The 26,085-nt window shown below is 43.7% G+C and overlaps 1 protein-coding gene across 2 annotated transcripts in view; it reads right to left on the reverse strand.

Annotated features, from left to right (window-relative positions):
• Positions 1-1,856: 1,856 nt before the first annotated feature.
• The window catches only part of ADARB2 (adenosine deaminase RNA specific B2 (inactive)), a 315,112-nt gene continuing 290,883 nt past the window's right edge, over positions 1,857-26,085 (reverse strand). For both annotated transcript variants that reach the window (XM_048287253.1, XM_048287335.1), the window contains exons 7-10: positions 24,003-24,171; positions 12,811-12,992; positions 6,929-7,107; positions 1,857-5,195 (exon numbers count right to left, since the gene is read on the reverse strand). In XM_048287253.1, the coding sequence (XP_048143210.1) occupies positions 5,019-5,195; positions 6,929-7,107; positions 12,811-12,992; positions 24,003-24,171 (707 nt within the window). In that variant the 3' untranslated portion in view covers positions 1,857-5,018. The remainder of the gene's footprint in view (positions 5,196-6,928; positions 7,108-12,810; positions 12,993-24,002; positions 24,172-26,085) is intronic.

Consider the following 26,085-nt stretch of genomic DNA (forward strand, 5'->3'; position numbering starts at 1 on the left):
CAAGGTTTAACTTCAGCACAAGGACTTATTTATTTTACTTGAGAAACAGGCACTTTTATGAAGCCCTCTATTAGCCAATATATCAGCTTGTTCATGTTTTATTCTGCCGTTTTTCTAATATAGTTGAAAAAGAAATAACTGTGCCTGGTGATGCAGGGGTATACCCTGTAAAGTTTTAAATGAAGTTCAGGAATTTACCTTTTAAACTTAATGAGATTAAACACGGAATCTATCCATAGTTTGCCCTAATGACTGCTTTGTAGTTTGCGTCACAGTGTGTGCCATGGTCAGGCAGTAGCAGCTTCTTTTGGAGGAGAAAACAGGCTGGGAGCCTCCTGATGTGCTCTCAGCCATGGCCAAACTGAGGCCATGGCCCTCAGGAGAGGGCTGAGGGACTGCCAGGCTGTGGGAAGTCCCTGCAGGAGTCTCTTCCCCTCCACGTTCCCTGTGTCTGCACTGGGGCTGGTTTCAGCATGTCCCCGCCAGGGTCCCCCTGTCAAGAACACTGATGCTGTGCACAACTTTTCCCAGGGGAAGAATTTGGGTGTTCACATTTTTTAACACAAAAATAATAAGCTCATCATCTTGAGAGGTGGATAAGGGCACAGAGTGCCTTTCCACTGGTGTTCCTGTCCGCTTAGGGCAGTGTTACACTGCTCTGACCATTTCTACTGGTAGGGAAGTAACCACTGTGTCTGGGGCTGTGGTGAGGAAGAGACTATGGGGTTTGCTTTACCTATACCCAGTTAAAGAGTAAAACTGGTGAGTGCAAATACACTTTGGTTGACAAATATCCAGAATCTGCGTCTTTTTTTGCTCAAGGCAAAAGTCCACCATGGCTGTGATGGAATTGGGTCAGCTCACAGTGACTTTTTTTCCACACAAGCAACTTCACCTTGCCAATGCCTTCTTCTCCCTGTTTCTCTTTATCCTGCCCCAATACCTAATAACATAGATCCAAGCTGAGGAAATGCAACTGCAGCACAGTCTTAGCTTGAAAACAGAGCTATGCATAGCCCCTGCTGGGGAAGGAAAGCCATGGGATGGTCTGTGAGGGTCTGGCACTGACTTCTTTAACATGACCAAGGAAAGAGCTGTGGGGCCAGTGAGCTGATGGGGCTTCCAGTGAGCTGTCAGGCTCAATTTCATCTGGAACCAAATCTTCACAAGGAGTCTGACAGGGAAATCTCTTTTTTGACAATTTTTGCTGTTAGTGTACTCATATTCTCACAGCGTCTGCTGAAAAGCTTTGGATGTTTTGGTAACACCACTGGTCTCTACAAGGACTGGCCGAAGGAAATCACCTCAAGGCACCAGGGGATGCTCACACAACAATGCATGTTAAACATTTGTGGGGATGGTGGTGTTTGGGCTCAGTGTGAGTTTAGTCTGCTGTGGCTGAATACTGATTGTTCAAAGCAAGAACAACCCAAGGCCACTCCATCAATGAAGTAGAAATCTGCAGAGATGTTCTGACCTTTTGTTCATCACTTCAGTTTTCTTAGACAGCTTTGTGCAGCAACTCCCATGCAGTGGGGCTTTGAAAAAATTTATGAATTTTTATTAAGAAAGATCTTTGAGAGTAACCTGGAAGGATCAAATTAGAGATGTATCCAGTTCACTCGTCTACCAGGAAAACACTGTGTCCCTTTACGGCTTCATCTCCATGACCAGGCACAGCCCTCTCTCAGTATAGAGAGGGATTGTGTGATTCCCACGATGCATCACATCTGAACTGAATAAGAAGGTATCTGTACATCTAGAGTAGGTGTGTGTAAAAATACATACTAGCATTCTGGAGCACATTCCAGTTGATTGCTAAGTCATAGTGAAAAATGGTCAATAAACAGTGAAAGAACAATTTTACTTGGCATTTTATTCACTTAACAGAAACATTCACTTATCAGGTATCACTGAAGTGCAATTTACAGAACTTAGCAGCAAATTCACATATGTAAATTCAGATTTATTTTCGTCGTCTTTTTTGTTTCTTTTTTTTTTACAAATATTACAAATGTACATCCATTAGTACAGTATTGCCATTCACTCATGCGTGTTATGTACAGAATCTTCACTAAAGAATTACTACTGAGCAATCTTTCCTTTGCTTCAGGAAATGCTGTATGTAGGTCATGTGTGCTTCTGGGATGGGGTCCCATCACACTGTTGTTGCACATAATGAGAAGAAGTAGATATTTAAGGTCATATTCAACCCTAGTGCCAACAGGTGCAACTCTACTGAGATCAGCTGAGGCCCACTTGCAGTGGGGACTCAGTTTGGTCCCCAGTACTAAACTCATTCTGTCAGCTGAATCCAGGGTTGCATTTATGTACATCTTGCAACAAAGGATCATTCAATCCTGCCACACTTTTTTCTATGTCCTTAAAAATAACCAGGCGTGGTGCTTTGTTGTCACAGTAGCTGCAACATCAGCCTGGTGGAACTATTATGCATTAGTTGGGTTGACGTCATGCCATGGCTGGAGGAGGATGGATGAGGGCAGGGAGATATAAGGAAGAGCCATTGAGGTCTCGTGTGTGCTAGATAAGGACTAACTCGGAGAGGAAAGGCAGAAGACATGCTCCCCCCTGCCCTGTGGATCTCTGCATGAGAAACCTTGTCCTCCTCTCTGGCTGCCCTGTGGTTTCTCTCCCTTGGTTGGAGCAGCCAGAGCCCCTGGGGTCACCACTGCCAATGTCCCCTGCAGCCTCGCCCACACCTCCAGCCATGGGCTGGCCCCTGCCTGCTGCCCCTCGGGCACATCTGCTGCCCAGATCACACTGGAGGCCTGCAGCGACAGCTGTGGGAGAGGACAGGACCATGTGCAGGTACCTGGAAGCTCCAGAAGGTGCCAAAGGTATTCAAATGTTAATTTGACAGAAGAGCTGTCAAAGTGGTCAAAGTACTGACAAAATGGTTACCACAAAGTGTTTCCATTATTGAAAAGTCTCAGGTTTTTTTTTTTTTTTAAGCTATTTCTACTGTAAGGATATTTTTTAAATATTTTTGGTAGTTAATATGGAATGTATTATTTTGTTGAAAAGGTTTCTGGAAGGGGAGAGCTTTGTTTTATCTAATTTAAAAATTCTAGTTTATCACAATTGTTTTTATACAAGACACTATAGATACATCTTGTAGTTCATAATCTAAAAATAAAATCTCATCAAAATACTGTAGCTATTCTATTGTGGGCATCAATAAACAATGTATTTACTGTATATGGCTCTCCAAACATGATAAACCCTATACAAAGAGCATCTATCTTTATTGATAGGAACAGTTTCCCGTGTAAAGGAAATTACATGGAAAAATATGAGCCTTGTGTTGTTTGAAAAGTAACTCAGCTTGACAGTTCTGAGAAAATACCAAGACAATTATCACAAATCAGTAGCAGCATGTTATATACAGATTTAAAGAGAATCACAGGAATAAAAAGAAAACAGTAGTTATATACCCGCAAATCCTGTCATCTAAAAACCCAGAAACTTAGAGAAATGCACAGGGTGTTTGAAGGTTGGCTTTGCAGTGGGACTATCAAAGCTCAGTTCTCCCATGACTGTATCTTCTGCATTCTGATGAAGTTTGGGATGGTTCAAAGATGAGATTGTATCAGACCCAGCCCAGTTATGAAGAAAATATTTAAATGTTGGGTGATACTTGTCTCCTAAGTGAGAAACCCCATCTGCTTTTCAGGCTGCAGATGAACATGAGTAATAATAATAACACTTGGCATTTACACAGAGCTAGAATGTGAAAGCTCATGCATTGAGTAAGACCTTACCCAAACCTGTGCTTGCATCTGCTGTGCTTACGTCAGTTGGACTGTGTGGAGAGGTAAAACTCACTGCAAGAGAGACAAAATCTGGCTTACACTGTTGCATATGACCAGAGCATTTTGATCATGCCAAGTTCTTTAGATGTGAAGCATTTATTATTATCCCCATTTGACAGGTGGAGAAACTGAGGCAGGGAAGAGCCAAGTATCAAATGTGCTCTCTTGTTTGGGGATGTCTTGTGGGTACCCAACCCAGCGATTGTTCAGAGCTCATCTTGAGCTCATACCCACTTGATTCAGAGCTGTGGGTCATCAGAAGATTGGAGATCTGAAGCTCTGGGCCCTGGCTGCAGCCTGCCTGATTTCAGGTAGCTTCCTGAAGATCCAGAGCCGGGAGCATGGTCACATGGGTCCTCACTGGCAGCCCCTGCAGAGCTGTGCACCTCCGCAGGCAGCACAGGGGTGAATTGCCCCCTTGGCAAGGATCTGCATCCTGACTGGTGTCTAAAAGGCATGTGAGATGAACTGGGCCCAGAAAAGTAAAATTTGTAGCATGCAAATTGTGACTAGAATTGAAGAGTTGTTGTGAAGTGGTTTGTCCAAGGTGTCAGAGGGAGTAAGTGTAAAAACCAAGGGCATCCTGATACCTGGCTTTGTGCTCAGAGCCAGCAGTGGAAAAATCAGTTTAAAAATGCTGCATTTCTTTGAGGTCCAAATTTTTTGTCACAGATTTAGGCAGCTTACAGGATGATTTTTGCATAGAGGTTAGGAACCTTTTTTTGTGGATGATTATGGATGCTCTGAGACCTGCTGTCATGCTGTGTGCCTGGGGTACTTCCATCTCTGCTCACTATTTTCCATTATTCAGTGATGACTTTTGCACTGATTGTGTGAGGGAAAACAAAGCTCTATTTTGGATCAGACAGGTGGCCCACTAACACCTCAAATCAGTAATAACCAACAGCAATAAACAATAAAAAGCAGAATCTTGGTGGGGGTGGCATTATAATTTGGGCAGGTACATTCTTGGGAAGGGATCATGAAAAAGCAGTTTTCTAAAGTTGAGTTCAGTGCATCAGACACATTTCTACTTATGTATTTCCAACACAGAATTAAGAGCAAATATTCCCATGGATGTTGCTATTAAATCTCAAACTGCTTCAGTCCTCTCCGCTCATACATCCTGCCTCTCCTTCTCTCCAGTTGGTTTGATCCCGTCATATAGAAAAGGTGTGGAGTGATTTACACAGTTAGTAGGAACTGATCTTGCTCTGGGGGTTTCTTCACCCAGGTGCCCAGGCCAGCTTTCTGAAATGCTTTAAACAGCTGCTGCTTAACAGACTGGTACGTCTGGGCCACCAGCTTTGCCTCGCTGTACACTGATGGCATCTCTCCATGGCTTGGTACTCGTGTGCTCAGCTGCAGAACAAAAAATCAGAGAAGGGGAAAAAAAATAATAAAAAACCCAACCTATGAGCCAAAAGAAACAGGAGGCTTCAGTAGCTGTATAATATTCCTGTCTACATTTCATAAGCAGCAAACAATCACTGTGCTTTGTGTGTTTTGCTTTTGGTAAAAAACCAGGGAAGCAATAAATGCTGGTGACATGGTTTTGGGCCATTGGGAGGAGGAAAGGGGTGAACAGCTCTGCCTTGGAATGGGCATAGGCAGTAGGAAGTCTTGGTGTGCTCTACAAAGGCAGAATGCTACTTCTCAGTTAAGATAATTTTTACGGACAAAACTGAAAAAAATCCTTTCTGGAGATCTTTAAAGAATGTGCTCCTTTAAAGAAAGTTTACCCTGGGAAGTGGAGCAGCTCAGTGCTTCCAAGTAATACCCAGAGACAGAAGAAGGAGGGTTGCCTTCCACCCTCTCCCATTTTCCCTCTGTAGTCTGTTATTGTTGGGAATGTTGTGAAACATATCCAGGACAGGGCAGGAATCAGGCATCAGGGTTTGTGTTGGTGTGGGAAATCTAAGTGCTCTGTTGGAACACTGGAGCCACCCACCAGGAGCTACCTTGAGCAATGTCACCTGGCCAGTGCCCCTGGAAGGACATGCAGGAGGGAGCACCCTTTGCTCTGCAAACTCCTCTGACCTGCCCAAGCCTCTGCAGTGCCAAACCAGAAGTGAGGATTTGATGCTATACAAAAGAAACCAAAATCTGTAAAATGCCTTAGAACAAGCAGTTGGGTGAATTCCAGCAGGGAATAGCACGCTGTAGGGAAAGGCACCCTCAAGGTACAGCCTGGTAAGCAAACAGCTCTCTTTTCCTTGTCTCTAAACAGGAGAGATGCTGAGAGGCAAATTAAAGGAGAAGATGAACGTGCAGCCTGCAATGAGCTGCTCCCCTCTGTGTGTGCCAGCACTCTGTGGGGCTGCACTGGCTGGAGCTGTGCTGGCCCAGTCAGCAAGGGAGGGTGACATTGCCAGCCTGGGTGTCAGTGGGCCACAAGATGGCCTGGCAGCAGTGGCTTCTCTCTGGCTGCCTCTTTGTTCTCTTTGTTCCCCAGAGGTGGAGAGTGATGACATTATCAAATCCCTCGTTTTGTCAAGGGCAAAGTGCCCTGCTCAGCCACAAGTTACTCTCTCCTGCTGACTGCAACCTCACCCCTGATGTGAGCCAGATAAAGTCCAGCTCTCCCAGCCATAGTTCACCCCAGTTTTGTTCCTGTGAGCAACCCTCCATTCTGGAGGTAGCAGGAGTGCTTCTTGCCTCACTTCCTTCCTGCTGTGCAGGAAATAGACCAGGACCTCTGTCACCACACTGTGACCAAGCCCTGGGCACAAGGCCTAGGTTGGTCTCTTTTGCTCCCCACAAGGCTCAGGGTCCCTGCTAGAACAGACCATGCCACTGCCTGGGATGGGATGAGTCTCACCAGCCTCCTTCCCTTGTGGTATCCTGCAGAGCAGAACAACCCCTTTGGGCTTGTCTTTAAACCTGCCCACCCTGCAGGCTCCTTTGCCTGCCCTAATGACTTTGTTGGTGGAATTGTCTTCAGACTTCCCCACCATCACTCTGTCTTATTTGTTTTCACTCATTTCCCAATAGGAAGAAGGATCTTAAAGTAATTTTTTCTTGTGTTCATCTTCTCTCACTCTCCATGGACTGCAGGACAGCTATTGCCAAGCCTCTTAGTGCACCAGACCTACCTTGCCGTGCAGCTTTGCCCAGCGAGTGAAGAACATGTGCTTGCAGAGCCGCGAGGGACTCCCGCAGGTCCTCTTCCCCGTGGTGGCATTGATAACCTCCAGCTCAGTGCTCCCCACGATCCAGTTCACACTGAAGCTGGGAGATTTTCCGGGCTGCCGAGCGTCAGCATGGCTCACCCCTGAGGAGAGAGGGACACCAGTAAGCTCCAGTGCTCATTCGGAGGCTGCTCACACATGGTGGGGTGTTGTGGCACAGGAGACACCCTTGGAGAACTCGCTGGCATCGTGCACGGCACGTGCTCTTGTCACCACTGGTTAAACGTTACCAGACCAAGCACCTTGGAGAGACGTAACTTAGCAATTCCTATAGATTTTCTCCACCTTGCAGGCAAACCTTCCATGAGCCTAAGGAAAGCCTTTGGATTGTAGTGTGAGCTGCTGACAGCAGTGTGATGGTGGCTGAGTGAAATCTTTCAGAAAGGCTTTAGTAGGAAGACAGGTTTTTTAAAGGAGCTAAGCAGTACAGTGCTTTGCCCACAAGTTCCTTCTGGTGAGCTTCCCACAGTCCAGCATATTTATCTGCTATTAACTCCTGGGGCCTTTGCCGTGAGATGTCTAGATCCCAGGGTGTTGGTGTGATCCCCACTGCGGGGCTGGGGCAGCATGATACCAATCAAACCCAGCCCCTCCCCTGGATCGAGTTTCCTGAAGAGGCAGACTCAGAGGGTGGGTTGAGGGGAGGCTCAGAAGCCCAAGCCGCACCCCCGGGCGGTGCCCAGGTACAAGCCACCTCCCCCGGTTCAGGAAAATTCCCGGTTACTCGGTTGTTTGCTGGTTCTCTGTTATAACTCCCACCTCTCGGTTTACCCCAGTGGTTCTTGTTAAATTGTATCCTCCCCTGGCTTGTACCTCATTGGTTGTTTTCCCTTTTCACCGGGGTTTTCAAATTCCGTATAAAACTGAGGACGAGCCTCAGTATCGGATCCCATCAATCCCATCATCCCCATCACATCGGATTCCATCCCTTCCGAGCTTGTTCGGGTTGCGAAACTTCTAACAATAAACCTGTTAGCAGCCAGACCCAACCAGCCTCTCTCTTCCTTTGTCTCCGAGCCAATGTGAGCCTATCCTATCAGCTCCTGCCGTGTTCCCTCTGCCGAGAAGCCAGCGAGCTAGCCCAGCCAGCAGCTCTTTTCCTGACTCCGAAGTCGCTTCAGCGACGCGTGGAGGTAACGCAGCTGGACTGTCTCTGACCTGGGGCACGCCAGAGCTCATGCTTTGAGCACCAAGAACTGTGTTACCAGGGGATAAGAAAATACGAAAAAATACACTTCATCATCACAGAGAGATTATTAGATCCAAGCTAATAATGACCTTGTAGACATCACAGTCCTACACAGAACACTCTCGGTCCCCACCTTGTGTCTGCCTGTGAGATTCCAACCCTGTACTGGAGCACCAATTTATTCAACAGCTAGTTAGTGTCCTAATGGTGATATTTCGGACATCTTTAAGTGGAATGCATTGTATGTAATTTTAGACAGCTGCAATAATGATGTTTACAGTCACCTGGGATGACTGCATGACCTTAGTGTCATTCACATGGCCAATTTTGGACATCTGAGCCACATACTGAGCCACTGTCTTCATGGGTGAGATCTCCCTTGGCTCTAGATGCAGACCAGGGCTACAAGGTCAGGTGTAGCTGTGTACATGAGTTATTTTTAATCAGGTAAATTCCTGTCTCTTTTTAACCATTTAGTGTAGCTCAATCTTTCCATGACTCCTGTCACTTTTTCATTTCTTGTACCTGAAACAGAGGAAGGATTAGTCTTTGCAAGAAAATAAGAGGAATGAAGAAAGTGGTTGGCTTATTTTCCAGCACAGTACAAATGCAAACAAGTGAGCTCTGCTGTGCCCTGCTCATTAGTGCTTTTGCAGCACAGAATCAACACTGGGAGCTTCCAAGGCTGGAAAAGACAGAGTGACCTGAAGCAGTTTGAATATTTTTGAAAACATGGACCTTGGATAATATGTCTGGATCCAGTTATAGTGTCCCTCTCTGCTAATTTGCTGTGTGGGCCACTAGCCTGCAAACCTGGACAACAAAAGCTACTGTGGTGAGCAGCAGGTGGGGACTGTGCTGGTAGGCAGGAGCTGCCTGGCACAGCCTTCCCAGCACAGGCCAGTGCCAGGACTGGGTCTCTATTTCCAAATGGCAGCTCCTGCCTGCAGCAGCTCCAGCGACAGCTCATGGTTTGCACTGCTTTCATTGCTGCTGGGTGGAGGGCAGCAGAGAAAGGTCCTTTGCATTTTCTGCTGAGAGGGTTTCAAAGACCTTTTGCAGAGAGTGAGAAGTACTGATATGGGCTGTTCAGAGAGAAGGAGATTAAAGAAAAGAGATCAAAGCCCTTCCCTGTTGCAGGATCCCCTCCCTTCCAAAGTGCCCTTCTTGCCCAGGATCTCATTTTCAAAACAGATGCACGCCATGAGCATCTGCTGGTCTGAGGCAGAATGGAAGGAGATGGGAGCTGGTGGGAATGCAGCATCCATCACTGAATGTGTTGAGCTTGGAAAGCTCCTGAGAGACACCACGGGAGAAGTGGAGGGCTGTGCAGGGTTTGTCTGGCCGGGATGTGGCTTCTGTATGCAGCTGCTGCATCCTGCCTGGAGCCTCTCAGCATCACGGGAAGCAATGCCACTGAGGGACATGCCCCCTCTCTCCGCTGTCCCCTCTGCCCTGGGAGGGAGCTGCTAGAGCCAAATGGAGCTCAGCATGCACACAGAGAGAAAGGTAGCCATTGAAGGGAAAAAATTATATGGCAAACTCACTTTGTATTGGTGACAAAGCTGCAGAAATCATCTCAGTCACTGGGACTGAACTTGCTACCGTGTGTAGAAGAGAATTACAGCTAAGTCATAACCTCACCCAGGATTTGTAAACACATTCATGTCATATTAATACCTCTTTCAATTTTTTTCCCCCCAGAGATAACAGATCAGTCTGCATCTAAAACTCCAGTTCACCTAGGCAACAGGATTTAAACTGAGAGCTTGAAAAGCAGATAGCTCTGCAGCGCTGCTCGAACGTCTCTACACAGAAAAAGATGCAAACAGATCAAAATCAGCTGTTTGACACTATGCACCACTCTCTGTCAAGGTAGCACCCAAAACCTTAGAGGACTTGAGTGCCAAAAAGCACAATAGCAAACACCCTGCCATGCAAAGTTGCCACAGGACACTAAATAAATGAAAATTTATTGTGAAATCCCCGACTAGAGGAAGAGAAGGAAAGGCTGCACAGAGGGGAGAGCAGGTTGTGGGGGCCCATCAGACGGGGGCTGTGAGAGTAGCCCAGGCTTGTCCCAGTGCCTGGAAACCCCTCTGGGCTCCTTTGGCTTTCATGCTTTCTCTTCTCAGCTATCCCATACAAGTACATGTATTTAGGTAAATAGAAGATATTTTCACATTATTTTCTGAATGCAAAAGAAGAGATTTTAAAGAAAAAACCATGAAAGTCATAACAGACAAATATAAAGCATGGATATAGTCTCTGATTGTTGATTTTTTTATAATTTAAAAAACTTTCTTCCATATTTTTCTTTTGAAAAAATAATTGTTTTGATTTATTTATAAAGTAACACTCAAATAATCTAGGTTACTTTCTCTCCTCTATGTAAAACATCCTTCTTAAAACCCACACAACAAAGAGTACAACAGAAACCAGTAGAATTTGAAAGAAAAAGTCTTTGCACAAATAATATGAATTTGAGTATTGTGGGACATGAACTGAAATCTGTCACACTCTCCTCTCTCTCCCAGCAAAACCTCATTCCCCTTCAGGATAACCTTTAGAACAACCTCAACATTAAGAGAACAGGATATAAAAAAGGCTTTTCCTTCTTCTAAAAATTCCACCCAAGAGCAATCTCAGTGTAAGGGTGGAGTTCCATCTGGCTGGGACTGGTAGAAAACTGAGTAGAAAACCTCACTGATTATTTTTCAGTGGAGCCAGATATCTCAGGATATCTCATCACACCATGACTCTCCTCTCCATTGGAATGTTTGTACTGCTAGGATCAAGTGGCAAAATAATTGACACCCTGCAGTCCTCGGCTGGTGTGATGTCCAAGACAAGTGTGAGAGGTGGAGCTGCCTGGCTGAGATTGTGTAGGTCTGGTCTCTAATGCATCTGGAGAAGCTTCTTCTAGGTGCTCATCTCCTTAGTCACTGTATATGCTGCTGGCACAGTCTCCCAGGAGAAAGAATTGCAGCATAAGCCTCAGCAATGTAAGTTTTAAGCAGCATTGGCTCCCTGGTGGGATTTGTGGGGGGAGGGAAGATTACAAATAATGGGGTTAGAGACAAAAACAATGCAGACAGAGAGAGACAGATTCCTCCCACTGCTTCTCCTGGGCTGAGGAAAATCTACAAACACAACCAAAAAGCGAAGCAAATGCTTTTCCAAACAAGCCTCTGGGAAGGAGGACGACAGTCCTGAAGCATGCAGATATTTAAAGTGACACAAGGCCCCCTCTGATGCCTTTCTTATTCCCTTGAAATCTCTAACAACAACTCTTGGACATACATACACACAGGCTCTGCCCAAGTATGACCCATTGCTTTTACTCTGCATGGCCAACCCAGCAAAGCAATAGCTGTTCTGTGGTGAAAACTCTTATAAAATCCCTTTTTGTGTTTTCAGTCCTTCAACAGCTGAAGTGGGTTTCCCTGTACATCCTGCAGACACAGTGAAATTGTGTGTACCTTTGATCTTAATGTATGGGTGTACTTACAGTGTGTTAGGGCTGGCACAGGATGAGATCTGCTTTCCCAGTGGGAGATGCAGAGGCTTCTGGCAGCCAGGGCTGTGTTGTCAAAATAACAGCCAGATTTGGGAAATGGGGAGATATTTCCTGGCCAGCTGTGAGTTCTTTCCTCCCTACCAAAATATCACGTGGGAAGGAAGAGGGGGCTGAGCCATGCCCATTCTGGACGAGGGCAGGAGGGACTGGTGGGACATAGAGTGAAGGGGAAGTGTGGACCACAGCTTCCTGCTCACTTGCATTGCAGTCTTTGGCCAGCTGCACTGAAGAGTTAAAAAATGGAGATAAGCTGTTCAGAAAAGGATAAGCCTTTTGACCCGTTCACCTCATAACATATACACTCACATTACACTTGCCAGATGTACTAAACCACACAGAACCTGAGAATTTCCCCAGGGGCTAAACTATCACTTCTGCCTCAGCCAAACAAATTTTGTCACAAGGGCATATTTAAAAAAAAAAAAAAAAAAGGTCCATGAAATAGGTAAGGCATAAAGCAGCACTCTCCTGATTGAGGAACCCAGAGGACTTTGAAAAGCAATGGGGTACTCCACTAAAGCATCCTGACCTCTGACTCTGTGACACCAACATCTTATTGACGTCTCAGGGAAACCTCCCAAAGAACAATTATCAAAGATTAAAATAAGGATCTAATCTGGCGCAGAATTGATGTCCCATAGCATTCACATGCCTCAAGACAGTTAAACCTTAACCTGAAGACAGTTAAACCTAAAATTTCCTGAAACTTCCTTCTGATTTTTAGAAACGTTTTACGTAGTCATACTTCTATTTTCCCCACTCTGTGTGTTCAATGTACAGTGGTTGCTTTCCTAGTTAGCTTGTACCCACCAATAATCCTTTTTTATGCTGCTGCATATGAAAAAGGCCTGGATTTAAACCAACCAGTTTCTTCATTCTCCAAATTCGTATTTTTCAGGAAAAAAAAAGTACATGAGTTAATGGTTTACTCACAAACAAAAAGCATTCCTGTTGGTGAGCAGCATGATCAGCAATGGGAGGGGGGATATTTTGTCTTGCAGGCAGGTGTTTGCTTACCACTGAGAAGCAGCTGATTGCGCCGGTACGAAGCTGGCAGCTCACCAATGTCTTCTATCCTATGGCTCATTACCCGGGAAAGGTGACCAGTGTGGTAGAGGCTTCCCACAATGATGCTGTGCAAGTACATGGGTTCGATGAAGGAGCTGAGGAGAGCACCTTGGAGCCCAAGGATGTTCCACCTGAAAAAAAATTCAGGAGTAGTAAGACACATGCATAGAGGAAGGGCCACAATAGAGCTACCCTGGGAAAATCAGCAAATGCCAGCACATGGGTTAGAGGGATGAGGGATGAAACTATTCCTTTCCCTGTCCTATGATACAGGAAGCACTGTTGGGTTATTATACACCTATGGGCTGATTCCCTCTAGGAGGACTTTAGATTACTGTAGTATCATTCACTTAAGGGAGGTACTTCTGTCTTGTATTGCTACAAACAGAGGCTTCTTATCAAGAATTGTTCTTTCTAAAAGCATTTTGTGTTTGATAGATGTTAATTTAGTATGTCTCTAGCAGAATTTTATTTTTCTCTGCATCTATAGTTTTCCCCTTGCAATGGTAGAGCTACGAGAGCTTTTGTTATTCTATTTATTCTATTTCTATTTATTTGCTGCTTGTCATATGTAAGTACCACTCCCATATCATACAGCCAAGCTAACACATGACTTAAGTGGCCAAAATCCCCACAAAATCTTTGAATGTCTCCTAGGCTGACACTTCTTTGCACAAACGACCATGAAGAGATGAAGACATCCATAAGAATTAAATCCTGGTCCTGAATAGGAAAAAAAAGAGAGGACTTTGATTTTAGGAAATTTATTTGTAACCTTTAGCTTGACCTGCTCTAAAGTGCTCAGCGTGATGGATACATCTTACTCTGTTGCTGTCTTAAAGGTGCAGCAGAGCGATGGTGGAAACCTTGGGACCTTCCACCTGTTGATGACTTAGACCTCCATACTACTGGTGTTGGAGTAGTTGTCAGAACAGTTCTGCATTTTAATAGCCTATGAATTTTTACATCAAGCTAGGCACAAATATGACAGCATGATTGCCTCTAAATTCTTCAGGGGACAGCTAATTGGTTAATAAGTGGAAAAATTAAAAAGGGGAAAGAAGTTATGATGCAGTTGTCTTCTTGGCAAACCTATTTAGCTCAGCTCCTCTAAGCAGTTGTTTCCCACCACGCAAACACTAACAGGGTCTCTTACACTTGGATAATATTTTTACGTAAGTTGAACACTGTCAATCTGTCTGAATAGTTTTGAGTTCAGGAGTTCAAACTGAAAATGCTTCAGAAAATGTATTTTGGAGAGCATATTTTGGCTCATTAAAACCCAAAACACCGGCAACATTTGGAACTCGGTAGCTGACTGAAGGAAAGGGTACGAGGTGTCTGCTATTTAAGGCATCATCCAGTGGCTGCCATGCTAAATAATGTGTTCAAAGCAGAATTTCCATCAGCAGCAAGCATTATGGTGCTAATTTCTTACATCATTGTTCTTTTCATTAATTAACATTTCTCAACCGTTAGTGCAATTATTGCAGTGCCTCCGTACTGTATGTCTCTTTTCATGATTAATAAGGAGTCATTATATTTCCCTTTCCTGAAGCAGTCAATTAACACGGAATACTTTCCATTAATTACTGAATGTTTAAAACCAGCATGCTGTACCTGGAGAGCAATCTGCTCTAGGAACCTGTGACACCAATTGCTTTTAAAAGTTCTCTTTAAATTTTATTCCAAAAACACAAGCAATTTAGCTGGCTGTATTAATTTGCCTCCGAAGCAGGGCTGTGAATGAGAAACATCTTTTAATCTCATGCAAGAAAAGGCAGCCATCTGGCTGCTGAGGATTTCAGTCAGACTCTCCCTGTCTCCCTCTGTAAATGCAGGCCATTAAAGTAATGTGTTCATCTACATAAAACTCAAATTAAATATAAAAGGTAATATTTATATACAAACAATTTAGTCCCACAATTTAAACAGTCATTGGTTTTATGAAACATTTACTTTAGTCGATCAGATTTGCATAACTTCATTTGGGGGGAAAAAAGTGTGGTCATTTCTGCAAATAACATCACTTTTAAAGGAAAGAAATAGCTGCCTCTTTGAGTAAATAACTTATCATAATGCAAAATTAATAATGCAAGCTTAAGAAACAGAGCTGCATTCAGCTAACAGTACTATGCCTCCATCCTCCAGCATCTAAGGTAAGCAGAAAAATTAGACAGATATCTTTGTCCAGATGGAAACTTGTAAGATATCAGTGCTGTTTTCAGCATTTAAAATTTCCTTAAAAAAGCCTTACATATTTGATTGAAGGAGAGAAGAAAAGCAGCTAAACATAAAAACAACATATGTTCAACAATATTGGGATTTCAGCAATATGCACATCACAAGAAATCATCAGAGTTTTATTTACCAAAATGAGAGATTGTGTTCAGGTCATAAATTACAAGGTAATAATGACTGTATAATTTAAATTCATCACAAGGGACCTGCCTTTTCTTTAGAGATATTTCTCTGCCTAATTCTGGACATATTCATCCTAGTGTTAAAAGGGACTCGAATGTCAATGGAATGACATTATTGGAAATCACAATATAAGCATGACCAGGTTCTCCCCCCCCCGTGCATTGAAAGCATTCCATAAATGTGAATTAATCCTTGCAGTGCTGCTATAAGGTAAAGTCCCATTTTTGCACCCTGGGGAATCAGGGCAGAAAGGCAGTAAGAAAGGCAGTGCTGAAATCTGTAAGAGTTTCTGGCTTCTGGATGCAAGAGTTGTTCCTTGAGGGAACCTTGTTTTCCCATTACAAAAGAAGGCACAAGCAGGTGTAGGGGGTGATGAAGCTTCTGTATTAGCCATGGTGGGTTTTGACTCCAGGGTATAAGTTTGACTCCAAGACAAAGTGGACAGAGCAACCAGACTGGAAAAAAAAAAACAAGGGAGAAGAAACCTATCAAAGAATACAGGCACAAGAGCAAGGCCTGCCTGATCTGTAGAATGTGGTACAAAGAGAGACTCTCCCAGAAGCAGACAGCATCCTAAGGTAGGAAGGACTGAGAAATCAGGAAAGGTGCTCACACCAAGAAGGCAATATTTGGTGGGGACCATTTGCTGGGTCTTTCTGAGCTGCTGTCCCCCATGTGGTGTGAAAAGGGATGAGGGTGATGGCACTGCTGTAGTGCTGTATTTCCCCACACCTTTTCTTAGTAAATTGTTTGCCTTTCCCACATTGTCCTCACTCTGCCCTAGTCCTGGACACACCCTCAGGTTCTCCCTATTGGTTCCAGTACCCGAACTCCGCCCATGTACCGCCCCTGCGCTCTGAGACCAACAGTCCATGTGCTCTCTCCGCCCCCCTCGTCCCCATATAAAACACCAGGCCCCTGCCCACGTGGTCTCTCTGCCTCTGGGTGCTGGCTTATTGTCCGGTGAATAAAAGCTCCTCTGAGGTCCCCATGCAGGGACCCTTCTGCCTCCTTTATCGTCCCCGTGTTGCGGAGCCCAGCCGGCCGGAGCAGGAGCGCGGGGCCGTCCGCAAGGGCTGCGGGAAGCGGAACAGCCACTCTCCCCGAAGCAGCTCCGCTGCGCTCTCTGGGGAGGTTTGCAGCTTGCTAAACCAACGCAGGAAACTAAACCACCACAACACACTGCCACCTGTACAGTGGCTACTTCCTGGTTCAGCATTGATTTAGCAGCATCCAGTCAGAGAAATGGGATGAAGAAGCAAAGACGGAGCTTTGCTCTCAAATCTAGCCCAGGTTTATCAGAGTGTTTAGACTGTTGTTTCTCTCTGGAAAGCAGCCTCGAGCACGTGTGTGAGTCCCCCTAACTCAGCACAAGTCCTAGGAAAGGAGGGGTCCTGTACTGAGCTGGCCAAAACCAGACGCTTGCACTGCTGCTGTCCTACAGAGCACGGCAAAAGCACATTAATGGTGGGGGAAATTTTCAGTTTCTCATTCTGCTGCTGCTGCTCTGTGGATGAAAAGGCCTACCTGGGAGGGCAGCCTGCTCAGTATTGTGCAGAAACAAGAGATTTTACCAACAAATATTTGAGGGAAGGTCTTTTATCCCATGTGTTGTTCATCCCTTGACCAACACATGGCTAATGTACTGACTTGGTCCTTTGATATATGAACATCTATGGAATTATTTGTAGGTAGATGGTAGGGGAAAGATCCATCTGAGCAACAGTGAAGCTATCAATAAGGTTGTTAATTTTGAAGGAGCTATTTCTCTGTAGCCTAATTTAGGTCCATGGAAGTAGCTGTGTTCCCATCTGTAACAAAGTGCTCTCTTCAAATGTGGCTTTTCAAAATAAAATTATTATTCAAAGCAATGCAGTGTTACATTTTGGCTTCTCAATATATCAAAGTGACTTTTCTCGCTATGAGGAAATATGCTGGATCATTCTGAATTTTCCTAATTGTGCAAGATTTTAAGGGCTGTTTTCAAGGACATGCATCTCTCTAATAACTCATATGCTATGTGCTCTGTAATAACCCTTACAATAAAGTGAAAATCAACCCACTGCTCCCTTAGTCACAGATCTTATTTAAAAATCCCCAAATCTTCAGCAGGCAGGATCAATAAAACAGAATGTCTCCCCTTTTCACTCAAATATGGGAGCTTTTGGAGCTCTAAATGGAAGGAAAGTATACCCTTCCTTTTGTTCAAACAGCAGATATTACTGCACTGTTTACGAAGACAAAATCCTGTGTTTAGTTTTCAATATAGATAATCCTTGAACAAATATATTTTTGCCTGTTTGTCAATCACAGAAATGCCAGTGACAAGCTGGGAGGCATCCCAGAGCAGGCAGCCTTTCTTAAATTAAATGCTGTTCTCCCCCAGTCCTGGACAAGCAGAGGGCAGGGCATGACCCCACTGCAGAGCCCCCCAGTTCCCTTGCTCCTGCCAGCTCGGGACCACCCGCAAGGGTGCAGGGAAATGTGTCCCCACGTCACAACCACATCACAGCCTCCACATGCTGGAGCATCACCTCACCACACAAGTTGTCTATGGCCCCTCCCTGGCACCAACAGAAAAAGGGATGATGAAAATACTGAGGAAAGGGTTTGGAGGCAAACCTACGGGGATGCAGAGGGCTGCAGCCTTGCTCAGGTCAGTCCAAGGCTCCTTGCCCATTGCTGAGACGTGGTGTGACAGCTGGAGCCCCTTTGCTGGTGTTTCTAGCACTGACTTGGACATGGGTAGACCTGAAGGGTGACACTTGAACCCCTTTGTAACTGACATGTGGAGAAATTCGCCTGATGCTTCAAAACATCTCAGGGAACTGTGTCCACCTGCCATGGGTGCTCAGGGACTGAAGTGTCTCCTCGGGACCTTTGGAAACCTTGCCCATTAAAAAGCACTGCTGACGAATTTAAAATCTTATTTTGATAAGGCTTTTTGTAAAGGCATTTTTTTTTTATTAAGAGCTTAAAGTCTTATCCACTTGGTGTGTTAACCTCCTGTACCACAGTTTCTATTACCAATATTTCCAGCTATGCTTCACACAACATAAATTGTTATTCAGGGTGGCATGGGCTCAGCAGGACACCTGTGGTGTTCCTATTTATACGACCATTTAGCTATTATTGGTTTGGAAACTGGAACTAGTGCATTAGTTCTTGATCTGTATTTTAACAGTGGGTGGTTTATATATGTTTTCTGGAACATACCTTGTGGTGAGAGATTGAAATTGAACTCTCAGTCACACAGAAAGGGGTTAAGAGAGAGAATTACAAACCGTGTGCACAAATCATCTCTAATTGAAGATCTAGCTGTGTTAATTGATTTTCATTTGCATTAATATGTAGCCTTTGAAGTAGCTTTTCTTAAGAGTTACCTTGTCAGGCTCAGCCTTCTCGTAACAATGGCTCTGGTCGACAGGCTAACACTAAAATAGATCTAAGAATGCCAATTTCTAACACTGACTTTTAGTCTTGCATTTCTATATGCTACATTTAAATACAGCTTAATGTGCTCAACTCATAAAATGCTACTTCAGACTCCCACTGGAAAATCCTGAAACAGTGCCTTAAGGCTACATTACCTTGCAATACTCTGAACATATTCTCAATAAAGATTTCTTCCTATTCTCTAGTTTGTGGGCCCAAATAATCCACAAACCTTAGCCACAGGACATGGGTAGACTGCTCATGCTAATGCAAAGTTTGGAGGTCTTTGTTATCATTTGTGTTGTTTTGTAGGTGAGGTATATGGATATTCAAGGTCTTATTTTACTTCTGGGCTTAATGTCACTTTTTTTTGTGAAGTTTGAGGAAGTGGATGACCATTAACCTGGTGGCAAGAAAATACACAGTCTTACAGGTGACCTTTTTGAGAAGTGGTAGTAAGAAAACAATTTTAAGGTCAGAGCTTATAAAACAAACACTGAATTCTGGCTTTTATGTGCTGTTTGTGAGGATTGTTCCCTGCAAATCCTGCACAATGCAAAGTACATTCCTCAGCCTGCATCCTGCAAGGGGACTTCTGCAAGAGGACAAGTGACACTGCTTGTACATTTACAAATAAGTTTATCCATTCTTTATGTGTGTAGATGGAAATTTGCTGCACAGAAGGCTGGCAACTCTCCAAAGTAACTACATCAGCTTGACATCTAGTGAGCAACAACATCATCTGCCCTGGCCAAAGCGTGAGGTGTTCAGTCCCCTGGCTGAGGTCTATCAAGGAAGAGGGTTTGGGGAGGAGTAGTGCAATGCAAAACTCCTGAGACACCCAGATAAGAACTAATTTTTGGAATAAACCTTAGTGTTGAATGCTTGCACTAAGATCCTCAAAATAACTTGCACACATGGTATCAGAGGTGAGGTGGTGAGATGGGACCTGGGAATGCATGTTCATACCACGGGTCTGCTGTGCTGTGGGGTCCTGTGGTGGCCTCCTCCCTGTGCTCTCAGCACCACTGCCATTCCTTACCAAACCACCGGCAATGGCAAGCACCAAACCTTTCTGTGCAGCTACGCCCTGCAGAACACCATGCTATTTCAGAATGGCTGACACTGAGAGAGATAATTTCTCTAGTTTTCTGCATGGAGGAAGAAGGAACCCAGGTGTTGGTGATGAGATAGATAAGCTTGATGAGCTCAGAGCACGGAATAGGAAACTTTGTACAGAAGGGGGGTGTGTATATTGCTAAATCTGAGTTATGGTGGGCCTAGAGGATGAGCCATGGTGGAAGGAGACTGGTCTGAAGCTCAGACAGTGTTTCCACAAGTCAGAGAAAAAACTGTATCAAAGGGAAAGTGGTTTCTCTACTCTGTGACAGACTCTGAATTTCCCTTGTAAGTCTGTCCAGAGGGGTGGTAGACTTAAGACTAAGTGCATAGATCTTTGATATTTTGTCCAGACTTTCATGTTTCTTCTGCTGCAGGAATAAGAAGCAGAGACATTTGGAAATTCTGATTTTATATATGCAATCATGTGATTGTGTGAACTGTTACCTGCAAATCTGGCACACATGTACACTCTGTGTGCTCTGGGAAGCCAGCAGGGAGGAGAGGCTCAGTGCTGGGCTGGCTGTGTGCACCTGGAGACCATGTCACCGAAGGGGACACAGAGAGACAGTGTCCCTGAGGCCCTGGGGCACCAGGGGGGGTGCTGCAAATCCCACTCCTGCAGCTGACACATATCAGCTGAGCACATACCAGCCCTGAACATTTCTGAGGGTCAGAGACAGAATGTAGTGCTGAGCCTCCCTAACGTTTGGTTGCTGTGTTTAGATCCTCAAAGAAGAGCGGAGCTCTAGAGATATCCTTGTTTCTTTTTCCCCTAAATGTGTGTGTTTGTGTGTGTGCAAACCTGCATGTACATGTGTGCATATGACAATTTTCCTTCAAACATTTGTCTGCTCCCAAACAGCGACTGCAGAGACTTCCATTAGCAGCAGCATTAACCTTGCACTGACCTTGTAATAAGCAAGGTGCGAGCTAGTCCTGCGTCCAGCGTTAGTGTGAGACACGGAGAAGAAAAGAGGTTTAATTTGGCCCATTGTATGAATTTTGCTGGCACAAAAAGCCTAAATTCTCTTAGGGCTGTAGTGTCTCTGTCGACATAAAGGTTTTAATATAGGTTATGATTAGCATCAAGGAAATATTAAATGACATAAATTTTTCCCCAAACAGATTATTATTTTTGAAACTATTTTTCCCATGTTATTGCTGCTTTTTTGCAAATGTATACGATGTACATTACAGAGGAGAATGAAGGTCAAAAGGTGTTAGTGTAATTAATGAACTATGGGCTACAAAATGTGGTTTAATCCTAAATCCTATGGCACTGAGAGCCTGAAGTCACTCCAGCTGCACTGTGAGGCCCACAGGAGCTGTGAGTGTAAAAGCTGATGCTCTGTTAGGGTGGGTTATTTGGGGATTCACAGACCCCAAACTTTAAATTTACACATATAAATGCATAGGTTTTAAAGCCAGAAGGAACCACCAAGATCTAGTGTGACCTCCTTTATAATGAAGCTGCAGAATTTCACCTCGTAATTCCCTGCCTGAGCCAAATAAAATGACTATTCATACCAGAAGAGCTTGTGCTTTAATTCAGTGAGGGAACAGGTATGATACCAGGGTGTTTATCCTGAGATCTCAACAAAGCCACAGAGCCCAAATAATGCATACCAAGCATCAAATTCTCTCAAACTTGTGGTGATAGTAATAAAAATGGCTCAATGTCTTTGAATAACAAATAAGTCTGATTAAACCACTCTCTGCTTATAGCTTTCCTGCGAGCAAGAAAGAACATAAATCGTTAGATACATGATTTATAGAATATGATTCGCTTTTCTCAGTAACTCTGTGCGTTCTTGGGTCTTTGATATTCTGATAGCAATGTCCTTTGCAAATAATGCAAAATGATGTATATTTTAGCAGCTACTGGCTAGATTCTCAAGAGGAAACATTCTCTAATAGCACAGTGCTCCTGAGGGACTTTTACAAGCAATAAAACCCAGAGCATACAAGCCAGATTTTTTTGTCAAATCTTGCTTATACAAACATGAATTTCAGTTTCAGAGATCTCTTTTCTTCTCACTGCAAGACAAGCCCAGATAATGTGCAACCAGAATCCTGTATCCTGCAGACATTTAAAGAGTCAGCTACCTGTGTGGTAGGGCAAATACTTGGAGTCTGAAACGTGGCACCAACACCACCCACTGACCTCTTCAGTGGGGCAGGAGTGGGAAAGGGCACCCACACAGCAATCTCCTTTTCCACTGAACTCCTTTCCTGCCTCTACTTTCTGTGATCAGAGGGGAAGAAGGCAGAAAACAGTCCTATATGTGGTGAAACAAAGGACAGGTGAAGAAACCTTTGATTTCTCCTCCTTACACATGAGGATAATAATGATTAAAAAATATCATAGATGGCATTTAATGTGGTAAACTGAAATTTGGGATAAAGTATAATGCAGATGTCCTATCCCCTTTGCTTTGCCTCTTTTTTAACTCCACCCTACTGTGAGAGTAAACATTTGCTCTAGAAAGCAGGGAATGATGATTGCTGATTTTTTTTTTTTATCTATGAAAATCCCAAGCTCATTTGAATTACATTTCAAATAATAATTAAAATTTCAGTTTTTCATGCAATATTGAAATAATACTGTCAATTATGAGAGCTGCAAGATTTTTTTTTTTTCTTGGAAAAATTTTGTGGTAGATTCTATTTTTCTTCACAGAAGAAAATGCAATTTAGGTATGTGTCAACAATGAAAGGATTCACTGAAAGTGCTTTGCAGATGTGCTTGGAGAAAACCCAGCTCCTGAGACTGTGCATTACTGTCATCGCCATCAATAGGAAATGTAGTAGTGTTTGCAAAGCTGATATTTAATTCACTGGCTAATGACATTCAAAACCACAGAGAAGTGCAATATTTCTATTCTTGAAATTAAATTTTTTTCGGTTTTTTGAGTCCATGTGAGTCTGAATTTTGAAAACCCAATTGCAACTACACAAAGTGCAGGAGATCCACTGAATACAGTTTGGGTTTTCTGTTACCTCCTTATGAATAAATGAAAACATTTCAGCAGAAGTTGCTCTTTATCCTTCATGCAAGCACAACAGTTGTGATGATTACACTTAGCAGAGGGTGGATTTTGTGAGTCTGGTAGTATTACCATTTGCTGGCTCACTTCTACATTTTTGTGACAAAATGGCAGGCTTTGCTAAGCTGACAGACTAATTTAGCTTTGATAGGTCATCCAGTTAAAGCTAAGAGCAGAATTTATGCATTTGGATTAAACAAATTCTTTATGATTTTTTGGGAAAGATTCTGTCTATGTTGTCCTTTAATAATCGGGCCAAATTTTTGACTGATGTAATTTAACTGAGTTCTTAGGCACGATGTTCCAGCAGAGAATTTGATCATAGCATTTGTGTTTTTATAGCTATAATGTGATGCATTTTATATGCAGGGCTGCATCTGCAGATAATGTACATTACATATATACAAAAATAATTATGAAGTTAAAATATACATACATGCATAGATACATACTAATAGTGCAACACAAGTGCAACCAAGCACACAGACTTTGATTTCGGTTTCTGTTAGCCATCACTTGCCATTAGTTAACACCCTAAACTGAGAATGGTGAATGTGTTTACATTTTATTTGTCACCTGGGAATAATTATGAAATATTTATTACATGGAAATTATTCTACATAAATATATGTTCTATTTACAGGACACATCAGAAACCCACAGAGGGGGGTTGTGACATGAGAGTTCTTCAATGACATTCAAAAAAGTAGAAATATTCCTGGTGGCTTTTAGGGCACTTTATTCAATTGGGTGCAGACGAGCTAAGTTTATCTGTATGATAGTTGGTTTGCAAGTTTTGGGGTAAATGATCCAAGAACAACAGAGTTGATGTATTTTATTTGCACAGTGAAATTCTACTGGCAAAAAAAGCTGCAAAGACAGTTTATATTTTTGTCACACTGTAATAAGCAACTAACGACCCACAGAGAATTTGGGAAAATGTCCTATTTACATTCCCTCCTATTTATATCGTCTGCTTTTGCATACAAAGGAGGTCTTTGTTTCTGCAGGGCTTGTCAGCACCTGCTGGCTGCATCCTACCGGTCACCATAATCCTCTGTGGCATCGAACTTCCACATGCAAAGACTTTTGCCATGTATATCCATCACATACCTGGCGATTTTGTCTGTGCAGGACATGGTGATGAGCTGCTCTCCCAGCAAGACGCCGTCCCACGTCTGTGCTGCGTTGTGACACCGGACAGGAATGGTCCCTTCTCCAGACTCAATCTTTGTGCGGAGATGCCCACGGTATTTCCTCACTATGTGCTTGCTGCTGTTCACTGGGCAAAATAAACACAAGAATGGCAATAATTGAATATTTTCTGAGAGGCTGTGTTGAAGCCATAGCTTGCATTTGCAGAACCACCTGTGGAGGTCCTTTAAATTTGATGAAAATTAGATGAAGTAGCAGCCCAAGAAAGCAGTGCAGTGCAGAAAAGAAGGTGCTCCTAGCATGGTTGTCTTTTCACATCAGTCAAAGCTAACACAAAGCACACACTGAGCTCATGTTCATCTTCTATTTCCCTTATATGTTTAAAAAGAAGAGAGGTGCTCTGGTTTTTTAAGAACCAGTACAATTTCTCATTGTAGGGTTGAATTGTGATGGATGAGTATTTGAAAAAGCTTGATTCAGTGAGTGTCATCAAAGACTCAGCTGCATGATGCAAACCAGTCCAATACTCTACTGTGATATTCAGTGACACTTCCTAAATAATTTCAGAATTGAGGTTTTAATTTGTTATCACAAAATTTCACTGTAAATTCTGAAAAGCTAAAGGTTTATACTCTGGATCAAATGCAAATCAAAACTTGCTAGTTGTTCATTGCTGGCTGAAATTCCTTCTAAAGTCTCCCTGAAGTGATGTACTCTCCTGCCTTGTGTCATACCAGGATCTTTTATCACTTCTGTGATATTATATATTTGAATGCAAGGCAGCTGCTGCTGGGGTGGCACAGGACAAGTGCTTTAGCTGCTTGCCCTGTGCCATGATGAACTGAGTCCTGCAGATATGCAGTAAATACAGAAGATAATGACATTTCCAAAGCACTTCACCTTCATTTTTATGAAAAGAGAAAAACTGCAGTTCATTATCAAAATCACTCTTATACTCTTTACACTGTTACTTTACCCCTGGGTATTTTGGTTGTAAAAGAACAGGAAGGAGCAGCAAGGAAATTCTCTGGGTCTGCTCACTGCCTCACCCTCAGAGGGTTTCACTGGAGGTTACCTTCTTCCTAAAGCAGACCTTCCACAGTTTCCCTTTAGCCCAAAGGAAAATAACGAAAGACAGTACACGACTCAGCATTCAAGGAAAAGGAGTGCTGCATTTACAGACATGAGGCTTTTGCCCATATTTCCAACTGTCCTGTGTATTCTTCCATGCCAGCTCCTCATCTGGACCAGAAGGCTTCTACTTGTGAACATGATGCTCCTCAGTCCTCAGTGGGCTACAGGGCTGCCTGTACTTCTGCCACAGAGTAACATGAGTGTGTCAGAGGTTGTGGGGCTGATGGCACCTCTGGCTGTGAGCAGCTGGCTCTGTGCATGATCCCCAGTGCTGGTGGAAGCAGTGGATTGACTGGCTGCTGCCAGTGGGTGGTTTGCAAAAAGGGAGTGGAAATATAAATCACTTCAGCCTATTTGGATTAGCAGAGGCAGCAAACAGATGTAGAACAGCCAAGTCAGCTGTGACCTGCTAGCACAGGGGCAGCTGAGCCCCCAGAAATCATTGCATCTTCTCTCCATTCCTGCTTTTTTAGAATTTAAGATGGGTGTGTATGTGCCAGCAGCGGGCCGGACCAGGTATCAAATGGATTGCTTGGCCATGACCAAAACTGGTTTCCACCCCAATTCAGTCTCCATCATATCCAAAATACTGTTTACAAATACTGTTACAGTATTGCTGCTGCAGGATCTGAGTTTGGCGAGGAGTGGTTGTTGCACTGCTATCCCCACCAGCAGCCACATCCCAGCAGCAGGAGATGTGGGGGGACCTTGTGCCCAGTTGTCAGCACCTCGCAAATCAAGACACTGCAGTAACCACCAGACTTGGAGTATTATGGCTTTTCAAACTTGAGTTGTGGGAGAAACTGGGAACAGCCAAGGAAGAAATAAAAAAATTCAATAAGCAAAAATGCCAGAGTCTCATAAATGTCTCAGATCCCTCTGCTCTCAAATTTACTGGTTGTGCCAA

This window comes from Corvus hawaiiensis, chromosome 1 (assembly GCF_020740725.1).
Source record: "Corvus hawaiiensis isolate bCorHaw1 chromosome 1, bCorHaw1.pri.cur, whole genome shotgun sequence".
Lineage (NCBI taxonomy): Eukaryota > Metazoa > Chordata > Aves > Passeriformes > Corvidae > Corvus > Corvus hawaiiensis.